Source organism: Elephas maximus, chromosome 13 (assembly GCF_024166365.1).
Source record: "Elephas maximus indicus isolate mEleMax1 chromosome 13, mEleMax1 primary haplotype, whole genome shotgun sequence".
Lineage (NCBI taxonomy): Eukaryota > Metazoa > Chordata > Mammalia > Proboscidea > Elephantidae > Elephas > Elephas maximus.
The window spans coordinates 91,357,017-91,367,836 of record NC_064831.1 but is presented as its reverse complement, the minus strand read 5'-3'; the positions used below and the strand labels follow the sequence as shown (position 1 = coordinate 91,367,836).

The window sequence follows — 10,820 nt, the reverse complement described above, 5'->3', positions numbered from 1 at the left end:
TGTGGTTCGATGTTAGCAGACCTTTCTGCTTTTATTCTCGTGGTCCCGGCGTCCAAAGGCTCAGGGTCCGCCGACACCCCGCGCAGGGAGACCCCGGCCCATCTAGACGGAGCCGGGGGGCCGCTTTCTCCGCGGGAGGCTCGGCGGTGACCCCCTCTCTTCTGGGGACCCGGGCCCGCCACAGACCCGCGGGCATTTACCTACAGGGCGGGGTCAAAGGCCTCTTCTAGTGGCCAGAGCGCCGGGGCTGAGCAGACAGCTGTGAACTTCGCGAGGCCAGCGTCCCAGGGCATGAGCAAAAGCCGCAGCCGCCGTCGCAGCTGGCCCGGCAGGGCGGACGTCGGCCCTGGGAGCCCCGCCCCGGCCCCGCCCCGGCCCCGCCCCGGGCCCCGCCCCTGGCGTCTGCCCCCGCGGCCCCGCCCCGGGCCCCGCCCCTGGCGACCGCCCCTTGGCCCCGGCCCCTCGCCCCTTGGCCCCGACCCCTCGCCCCTTGGCCCCGACCCCTCGCCCCTTGGCCCCGACCCCGGGCCCCGCCCCTGGCGACCGCCCCTTGGCCCCGACCCCTCGCCCCTTGGCCCCGACCCCTCGCCCCTTGGCCCCGACCCCGGGCCCCGCCCCTGGCGACCGCCCCTTGGCCCCGACCCCTCGCCCCTTGGCCCCGACCCCTCGCCCCTTGGCCCCGACCCCGGGCCCCGCCCCTGGCGACCGCCCCTTGGCCCCGACCCCTCGCCCCTTGGCCCCGACCCCTCGCCCCTTGGCCCCGACCCCGGGCCCCGCCCCTGGCGACCGCCCCTTGGCCCCGACCCCTCGCCCCTTGGCCCCGACCCCTCGCCCCTTGGCCCCGCCCCCGGGCCCGCCCCTGGTGTCCGCCCCGCGGCCCCGCCCCCGGGCCCTGCAATCCCGGGGCTGACCTCTCTGCACGGCTTGGCTCGTTCCAGTGCCCACCCACCGAAGATTTCATTGGCTGCCTCGTAGGCCCCGCCCCTCGGCCCGCTGATTTTCGAGGCCAATCGGCAGGCGAGGCGGCGGCGGAGCGGGCGCGGCGGAGCCTGGGCGCTGAGGGACCCGGGCCTACACTGAGGGGGCTGAGGCGCTCCGCCTGGCCTGGCTGGTCGGCTTGGGGGCGGGCGGCCACTCCCCAGCTGGAGGGGGCGACCGGGACCGTCGAGGGCCAGCGGTACATCCCTGGGTTGGAGGTCAGAGGTTAAAGATCACGCCCTTGTAGAACGTCGGGGCCCCGCCCGTGTGAGCCCGAGGGCGGCCGCTGACCGTTTCCTTTGTCAGCTCCGGCCTCGGGGCCCCCTCCGTCCACGGAAGGGGCTGGGGAGAAACCGAGGCCTGAGACCTGCCGGGGCCCCCTTGCCGGCCCGGAGCTCGGAGGGGAGGGAGTGCGGGTCTCGGCGCGGGGTCGCGGGCTGTCCCCGGTGGTCTGCTCCCCAGCGGCTCGCAGGACCCCGGTGCCAGCGGTTCTTTTGAGGCCGTCAGTTCCGGTGCTTGAGATTTCAGCCCTGAATCTCGTTGGAACAGTTCGGAGAGGGGAAAGGGGGCGTTGTGGGTTTGCACTTGGCTGGCAGTGAAAAGAAAGACCGGACAGGCAGATGGAATGAAAGCCAGGAGACCTGTGAGCAAGGGGCCAAGGTCTCAGTTGACGGGGATTTGCCCCTAACTTGCCTCACGTATTATATTCAAGCTGTTTCAAAATACAAGTAATTTCTTCTCCTGGTGCTTCTTGGCAAGCAAGTGCCCTTAGTCTTGACCTTAGTGAAGATACTTGCAATGTGCCCAGTATTGAATACCAGTTTTGGGGGAAAGGTTGGGAATTTAAGATTCTCAGGGGCCAGAAGGCTAGGATGCAGTACTTGCCTCTCATGGCAGGGACCCCCCTCCTCTTTACAACTCTGAGACCACAAATAGAAGTCGCTTCTTTACAGTTGTGGCTGTTGAGGGGACACAGCTGTGGATGAGGAATAATGGGAGGAAAAGGGGGAAACTTTGCTTTTTGGGCAAAAAGTGTGCACTTAGGGAAAAAATGCAGTGTTTTTACTCTGCCTACCTCCTTCTCTCCCAGCCAGCATAAGCACAGTTTTGGGACTGATGGTACTTGTTGAGCACGTCCAGTGATTAGGGAGAGAAATGACCTCTAACAGCAGAGGACCCTTACCTTTAATGCGGCCACAGAGGAGTGAATATGCTTTGTGTGGAATTAACCCCGGGTTTGGTTTTCAGTTAAGAAGATGAGGCAGAAGGAAGTATTAACCAAGACCTTCCAAGGCCCGGCGGTTGTGTGTAGGACTCCCAGCAGCCACGTTTACGTGTTTAAGGATGGCAGCGGAGACTCAGGGGACTCCTCTGAGGAAGAGTCAGGCCGGGTGGTACTGCGGCCCCGGGGCAAGGAGCGCCACGAGAACTGCGCCCACCGCCCTCACCAGCCAGGAGCCGCCGACGTGGTGCTGCTGCAGCGGGAGCTGGCCCAGGAGGACAGCCTCAACAAGCTGGCACTGCAGTACGGCTGCAAAGTAAGGAGCCCTCGGGGACAGGGTGAGAGACATGGCAACTCACTAAGCGATGGGGTCTTGCTGCCTCCTCCTGACCCCTGAGAGGTGGTCGGGAGAGGCCTCTTGTAGCAGCAAAACAAACAAGACGGTGACCCCATGTGTTAGAGTAGAACTGCTTCCACAGGGTTTTCTTGGCTGTAATTTTTACTGGAAAGGAGCCCTGTTGGCGCAGTGGTTAAAGTGCTCAGCTGCTAACTGAAAGGCAAGCGGTTAGAACCCACTAGCTGCCCAGAGGGAGAAAGATCTGGCAATGTGCTTCCATAAAGATTCCAAAAAAAAAAAAAAAACCCATTGCCATCAAGTTGATTCCAACTCATAGCGACCCTCTAGGACAGAGTAGTACTGCCCCATAGAGTTTCCAAGGAGCGCCTGGTGGATTTAACTGCCAGCCTCTTGGTTAGCAGCTGCAGCACTTTACCACCATGCCACCAGGGCTTCCAAAAAGATGACACCCTAGGAAAGCCTATGGGGCAGTTCTGCCCTGTCTTATAGGGCCACTCTGAGTTGGAGTGTGCTCAGCAGCAGGGGGAGTGGGGGTGGGTACTCTTTACTTAAGCAGATCTCCAGGCCTTACTTCTGTGGCACCACTTGGTGAGCTCAGACTGCCAGTCTTAGTTTAGCAGTGCTTGGCAAACCGTTTGTGCCACTCGGGGACCTTATAGCAGTAAAGGCCTCTCCTGATTAGCCAGAGAGGCAGATGAAAGAACGTTTAGTTCTGAACCTGGGGAGGTAATAAAGAGTGACGGTCAGTCTGGGCTCTCAGGTGATGGGGCAGTTCCCTCTCTGTGCAGGGTACTTCTTTCTACTCTTCCTGCCCCTCCAAGTAGAAATGCAGAAACTTTTTTTTTTTTCTTTCGTTTTTTAAAGCACATCTTATTTAAGACCTAGTGGGGTTGGAGATGCCAGGCAAAATTTATCCAAGATTTCTTTGGATGCTTGTTTTTCTTGCTACTTTTATTTATTTATTTATTTTTAACCTTTTCTTGCTGATAGTAGCTTGTTTGACTGGTAAATGTCTCTCTTAGAACTGCATGATCTAGTTAGTCTTTGTATGCTGTGTATCTGTGTAACTCTGTTTTTCTTTTTAATTATGTTTTTAGCATTCAGAGTGATTAACAATGGCAAAGTAAGTAGGAAAGTATTTATAGAATTCCTGTATTTTTTCTCCTAGATTGAAGCTATTTTGTGTAATTCATTTTTCTAACTAACACTGTGCTTCAAAGTTCTGTGGCCTTCTCTAAGGCTATATAAGCTATTTACTTAAACATTTTTTTTCTTCCTTAAAATATCATTTATCTAACGAGGTCGAAATAGCTAAACACATTGTGGGGGCTGTTATGTTCTCTCCTGGAAATAAACAGGTTGGTCACCAGTGATACGTAGAGGTCGTTAAATTGTACTGACGTTTATATTTGACTTTTACAGTCACCTTATGTGGCATTGTGAAGTGTTTGTAGAGCATGGGTCGAGAAATGCATCCCACCCTAGAAAGGCCTGGGTAGACAGCAGAGACTATGGACTCCCCTGTAAGTGGTCAGCTTTCCTGTGGGAAGTGAGTGGTTTCCTTTTTTTTTTTATTAGGAGCAAGGATGAAAGGGCCTCAAGCATCTCATGTTAGGACATAATAAATCAAAAATATCATCCACCACAGTTCAATTAAATGACAAAAGCAGTTTCTAAATAATGAAAATGGGGATGGTCGATTTGAGTCAGGCTCTATTTCCAGGTCCCTTGGCCGTATTTGCACTCTAGTTTAAGCAGACTTACGAGTTAAACATTAGAGTCCATCTCTGATGCTTTTGATAAGTTTTCAAACATCAGCTTGAGGGAAGGTTTGCCTTTTGACTTAAATGTCCCCCCACTTCTTAAATGTTAGGGTCAGAGGTCAGCATGTTTGATTACGAGAAGTTTATGATGAACTTTGTCACCTGATAAAATCCACACAGGTGTTCCCTTCTCTTGGAGTCCTGATACTGAAGTGGAAGTGCTCAGTCCATAGTTTTGAACTTGATTTGTGATTCCCTACGTGTTTCTAATCATCCTTGGAAACTCTGTGGGGCAGTTCTACTCTGTCCTATAGGGGTCACTATGAGTCGGAATCGACGGCACTGGGTCTGGTTTTCTAATCATTGTTAATAAGTACTGTGAAATTCTCCCAATGAATTAAGTATAGGTCACTTTTATTTAAAAAATAATTTTATGCCATGCAGTACTTCTGGGAAAGAACATGTGTCAGACCATAAGGGCACACCTCTCATGACATCCTTACGGCGGGTCTGTAGAGCTGGCTGAGGCCCTGCGAGTGTTTGTTGAATGATAACAGCTAAGGCAGCTACTGATTGGGGTCTGATGTGAGAGGGAAGTCAGCCGGATGGGGGCACTGTCTCCTCAAAAGTTAAAAGACTTATATATATATGTACATATATATGTGTATATATATATATATATATATAAAGACGTATATAAAAGTTAAAAAGGAAGAAGGCTATATACCTTGATTGTGTTTCATCTAAAAGCCTTTTGTTGCAGTGACGCTTTAAACAGATTTAAAAAAAAATGTTTTCCAAAACTGATCTTAAATTGATCAAACTTGTAAATCTATGGGAAAGTTATTAAGATATACAGTAAGACTGAGTTAAAGCCAAAGTTATGCAGCTGAACTAATTGTGTGTGTGTAGGTGCAGCTTTCTGGTATTCATTCGATTTTTAAGCGGGCTGGGGTTGATCCAATACCCGGAAAGGCTAAGAGCCACTTTTTGGGTATGAATTTTAGGGAACTTTACGTATTTCATGGTGGTGTTCTTAATGGCTTCTCTAGGTGGCAGATATTAAGAAAGTCAACAACTTCATCCGTGAACAAGACTTATATGGTTTAAAATCTATTAAGATTCCAGTGAAAAACCACGGGATCCTAACAGAGACGCACAAAGAGCTAAAACCCCTCCCGAACCCATCCTCAGAGACCAGAGTGACCTTCACGGAGCTGCCCGACCCAGACAGAGCAGCTGCAGATGCTGGGGGCCAGTCCAGCCAGCTGACAAATTTCTTTAAGGGGATTGACCAGAACATTGAGCGTGCGGTGCAGTCAGAAATCTTTCTACGTGAAAGTTATTGCATCGAGACCCCCGGTCAGCCGCTGCTTCCTGCTACTCAGAAGATGCCAACAAATGGTGCAGACTGTGGAATCCAGTGGTGGAATGCTGTTTTTATCATGCTCCTGATTGGGATTGTTTTGCCAGTGTTTTATTTGGTCTATTTTAAAATACAGGCTACTGGCGAGACACCTGGTAGCTTGAACACAACAGCTGTCCCCAATGGCTCGATAGCAATGACTGCGATTCCAGGGAAAGCCCCCAAATTAGCGGTGCCAGTGCCAGCCATCCCCTCTTCAGACGGCCATTTTGGTCAGACCACCCAGACAGGGAACTAAGCTTTTTGTTTTCAGAGAATTAGCCCAGCTTTAGCAGCTGGGTTCCTGATGTGCATCAGCTGTCACTGGCCACGTCCTGGGGGGCTGTGTTTTCTCCTCTGCGACTGGACTGATCGGTGGCAGTGACTGCCGTGTTCTCGGTGGCGCTCACCTGGGGAACAGCCCCCCACCTGACCCAAGGCTACAGGACCAAAACACTGCTTCAGCCTCCTGCATTTGGAGAGGTGAGAGAGACCTTGACAGGTGACAGGTTGCTGCCTCTTAAGGACATTTAGTGGACTGGCTGTGAGTGTCCCCCAGGTTGGATGTGCTGGGGAAGACGAATGGCCTTAACAAGGAGGCTTGCAGTGTGGGCTGCACTTGGGTCGGCTTCTGGCTGCCTGGCTGTTTGCGGCTCCAGGCCTGCCATGGAGGGAGACTGGCTGTGAGAAGGGGTGCCGTATGTCTCCCCAGCAAAGCTGCTTCAGCCTCCTTTAGGGAGTGACTGGTTCAAGTTGTAACAAGCCCTACTTCATGTTTGCCTCATCAGTTAGCCTTTGTGAGGCAGTGTCATTTCTACACTTGAAAAAGCCTCCAATCCAAGCTGCTGTAATACTGAGGAAACTCCAGTCGTCTTCCTTGCACTTTTAGACACACCTAGTCTGAAACACAAGCGTGTTTTAAGTCGCAGGAGGGTGTGGCCAGCACTTCCTGGCAGGACGCACAGGACCATTGCCCAGCTTCACAGGAGTAAGCATTCTTTGAAAGCCATCTTGCTGGCACGCGGTCCAGATCTGAGTGGGTGTGGAGAGAAGGATGAAGGCCTGTCTTTAATGAGGCTCCAGCATGTGTGTACTTCCATCGGCCCCTCTTTCAAGGCCCTGCAGAGCCCCTGGAAGGGTGGTGCCGGGAGCACGGGGCACTCAGCCCGCTCCTTCCCCCACTCCGTTCTCAGAGGTGCTGGAGCCACAGCACAAGACGCTTCCTAGGTGATGCCCCTAGAGTAAACTCTACATACAGCGTAGCTTCGTACTGAAAGACTCAACGCTTAGCGGGGGTCTAGAGGGTTGACAGGCCGTAAAAAGAGGAGGTCTGGTGCCTGCTGGCCTGAGGTGTGTCCTGGGAGAACTCTCTCCGTCCCCTCCACCCAGGACAGGGCAGCAGTGATGCTGAGGCTGGAGGGGAGGGGCCGAGGGGTGAGGGAACCTGCTGCCCAGGGGGCTGGTTTGGCAGGAGGCCAGCCTCGGCGTCACGGAGGAGTGGAAATGGACTAGGGTGGCTTGTGGCTCAGCCTCAGAGACGTTTACAGGGAGCCAAATGCCGAGCTTTGGGGGTGGTGGATGGCACTGGACCACGTTGGCTTGGCTTTTGGAACGGGGTGGCTTTGGTAAAGCCTTGACACATCCCTGAGAGGAGGAAGTGTAGAGGAAGAGTCCTCGAATTGGCCTTCCGTTTTCTTATCAGTTCCTGTGAAAAAGCAGCGATTTGCCCAGGTTCAATTACCACACTTAAATTATTTTTAAAATTTAATGTTTCCTTAAATACCAAAATGATCTCCGGGTTAAGATGAACTTGTGAAACTTTGCCACGGGACATGTTTTCATCATGTAATTGCTCTTCTGGCCAAATGTTTGTGCTGGCTATGCCACCAGGGGGCACAGTTCCTGTCACACCTGTCACCACAACCCAGGCAGAGTCAGCCCCATGGGAAAGTCACTTGCCAGGCAAAGAACAAATATCTGTATCTTTTACTTTTCTCAAATGGAATAAAATAATTTCTTCTGTGAAGGAAAATTGAGTCCTCCCTTTTTAATTTGGGGGTTGATAATTTGGAATGAAAAAATATGGGACAATGGTGGAGAAGAAGGTGTCCAGGTCCCCAGGGTCCTCTGTGCCTGGATACAGCAGCCCAGGGGCCTGGGCCAGCGTTCCATGAGCCGGCAAGGACAGGACGTGTAACCAACAGACTGGCTGACTGGCCTGCGTGACAGGCTTTACAGCTGTATTATTGGGTACGCGTAAGACAACTGTGGAGCTCATTGCATATTTTCTTTTTCAGTGTCTGGGAATGAATGCTTTAAAGAAATAATTAGATTTGTTGTCTTCGGTCTTTCTGGTTGAATGATGGTGGGTTCACACTGGTTAAGAGCTCAGCTGCTAACCAAAAGGTCGGCAGTTTGAATCTACCAGTTGCTCCTTGGGAACCCTGTGGAGCAGCTCTCCTCTGTCCTGTTGGGTCGCTATGAATCAGAACCGACTAGATGGCAATGGTTTTTTTTTTTTTTTTTTTTAACGTTGAAGCCTAAAGAACCTCTGTTGTCAAGCAAACAGTGCCTGTTTTCCTGTGGGAGACTAGGCTACAAGGACAAACCAAATGCTTCAGGGTCACCCAGAGCAGCCACTGCCCAGCGAGGGCCCAGGGGCAGCCTGCACCCACTGCCCAGCCCCACTCCTTGAGAAGGCATTGCTTTAAATGGCTTCAGCTCTGTGCTGACTTGGAAATGTTTGGCTAAAGGAGTTAACAACCAGTAGTGTATGCTGCAGAATTTTACACTGTCACTCTTGCTAGCAGGAAAGAGGGGGGTCTGTGCCCTGTGGATTCGCAGATTTGGCAGCCCACCCCCATCCCCCACCGCTGTACCATGCCTTGGGCACTTTGCTGCGCTGTAGAGAGACTGCCAGAGAAGGTCTTGGAATAATCCGCCAACGGGCTAATTCATCTACTTTTTCAAGCCACTTGGGTGGAGCATTACCTCTGTGCTGGGCGCTGGCTGGGAGCGGCCTGGCCTGGGAACACGTGGGCTTGTGCCAGGCCTTCTGGGCTGCTGTGGATGGCGTGGGCAGGGCGGGGGAGGGGGGTGGGCTGTCTAATGTCATGGAATTGAGAAAACAGCCATCTGGCTGGCAGGGGCAGGAGGCTGAGCTCAGCTGTAGGGAGGGCCCAGAAACTCATGATGTTTGCTCTCTGGGAAAAGGCTGGGCGGCTGCCCTAGGAGCAGAAACAGTCATTGCATGGCCCACAGTGCTCCCCAGGTGCCACGTAGTGAGGGCTCTGAGCGGTCATGTGTACTAACTCATCTTGCCCTCCCAGCAGCCTCCCCAGGTGGGCACTGTTACTACCCCATTTTACAGATGGGGAAACAAAGCTGGCTGAGATCATATGGTTAGTAAATGGGGGGGGGCGTGCGAGAAGTCCCAGCTCTTAACCACTTTGCTACGACCTTGCTGCTCTGGAGAAGGCAGTGACAGGCCTGGTCCCGACTCACAGACCATGGCGGCCGCTTGAGCCCTCTGCCTGCATGGGTGGGATTCTGTCCTCCCAAGGCAGGGCTTCAGGAGAGGGCAGCGGAGAGAGAAGAATGGAGACTATTTCTCCTGGTCCCCCTTGGGACACGGACACTGCAGTGACAAGCAATGTCAGGTCTGTGGCCTGGACCCCAAGGAGAACTGCAGAATCGGGATTCATCTGCCAGTTTTCTTAATGGCGCAGAATCTCCTGGATCTAGACCCTGAGTCAGTGAGCCAGTCTCCTTGACTGTGAAAAATAAACCTGATTTGTGTCAGCGAAGGAGCCTGAGCCGCCTCCCTCCCAGGCTCTAATGCCTTGGGACAGACGAGGGACGGCTGGCTTCACCAGGCCAAGCAGGGAGATGGGGCATGGAGAGCGGGGCAGCTTCCATTGTTGTTGTTCTCCAAGAGCCAGCTGGGTAGAGTGGAGCTGCTGAGGCGCAATGAGGCCAGTGCCCTGCCCTCCTCCTGCCCAGCCCCAGAACGGCCAGGTGGTAGGGATGTGCATCTTTGACCTCCATCCTGTGCACTCTGCAATCCCTGCCCCAAACTGTTGGGGCCCTGAGACACTGACAAAACAAAACAAAAACCTGTTGCTGTTGAGTTGATTCCCTATAGGTCAGAGTAGAGCTGTCCCATAGGGTTTCCAAGGCTATAATCTTTATGGAAGCAGACTGCCACATCTTTCTCCCATGGAACGGCTGGTGGGTTTGAACTGCTGACCTTTCAGTTAGCAGACAAGCGCTTAACCACTGCACCACCAGTGCTCCAAGACATTGTGACAGACAGTGCTAACTGGGAGCGGGCCACCTTATCACACCCCAGGAAGACTGATGCCACCATTTTTCCCCTTTTGGAGGATCTTCAGCAAGCACTGGGTTATTTTTAATCACCATTCACTACACTGAGTAGGGAACATGGGCTCTTCTATTCATTCATTCAAAAACCTTTCAGAGCACTAGTATACCCAGAGGCTATGCCATATGCAAGGTGTGGTCCCTGCCCTCTAGATGCTTATAATCTAGTAGGAAAGATAAGACTTACGCAAGCATGGTGATATGGTAGACTATGCTGGGCCCTATGAGAGGGAAACCAAGTGGTAGATAAAACAAGAAAGGTTTTCTACAAGAGGTGGCATCTCCTTACTAAAATCCAGGGAGAATGAGATTTACTACCAAGACAGTGGATGGCTCTCCAGAAAGAGTGCTCTCCGGTGTGAGCAAAGGCCCAGAGGCTGGGAACCACGGGGACCACATGGACAGGGAACTGCCCTAGCGGGTTGAAGTGAAGGAAGTGTAAATGGAATCATGGGAAAGTTCTGCAGTTAATAGTTTGGCGTCAGGTTATAAGCGACCCTAAATTCCAAACTGAAGTGATTTGGACGTTATTTGATGGGTGATGGGATGCAACTGAAAGTCTCTGAGCAGCAGAGATTGTCGATGAGTCCTGACCTTTCACAAGATTTGGAGGCTTGACTGGGGGAGGGCAGGCCATCAGAGGTGGTGATGCAGGCCACAATTAGCAACTGGATGATGATGAGCCTTAGTGTGGTTTTCTTCTGTTTGGGG

At 52.8% G+C, this 10,820-nt stretch overlaps 1 protein-coding gene across 4 annotated transcripts; it reads left to right on the top strand.

Annotated features, from left to right (window-relative positions):
* Positions 1-1,035: 1,035 nt before the first annotated feature.
* On the top strand, positions 1,036-8,096 carry LYSMD4 (LysM domain containing 4). Of its 4 annotated transcripts, XM_049852587.1 has the most exons (4): positions 2,233-2,516; positions 3,423-3,471; positions 3,640-3,681; positions 5,374-8,096. In XM_049852587.1, the coding sequence occupies exons 1-4, from the start codon at positions 2,323-2,325 to the stop codon at positions 5,983-5,985; spliced, it is 897 nt and encodes a 298-aa protein (XP_049708544.1). In that variant the 5' UTR covers positions 2,233-2,322; the 3' UTR covers positions 5,986-8,096. The 4 variants fall into 4 exon arrangements, with proteins under 4 accessions (XP_049708543.1, XP_049708541.1, XP_049708542.1 ...); XM_049852586.1 differs by lacking the exons at positions 3,423-3,471; positions 3,640-3,681 and adding an exon at positions 1,036-1,177 and having other exon boundaries at positions 2,227-2,516; XM_049852584.1 differs by lacking the exons at positions 3,423-3,471; positions 3,640-3,681 and adding an exon at positions 1,036-1,196 and having other exon boundaries at positions 2,227-2,516.
* Positions 8,097-10,820: the final 2,724 nt, after the last annotated feature.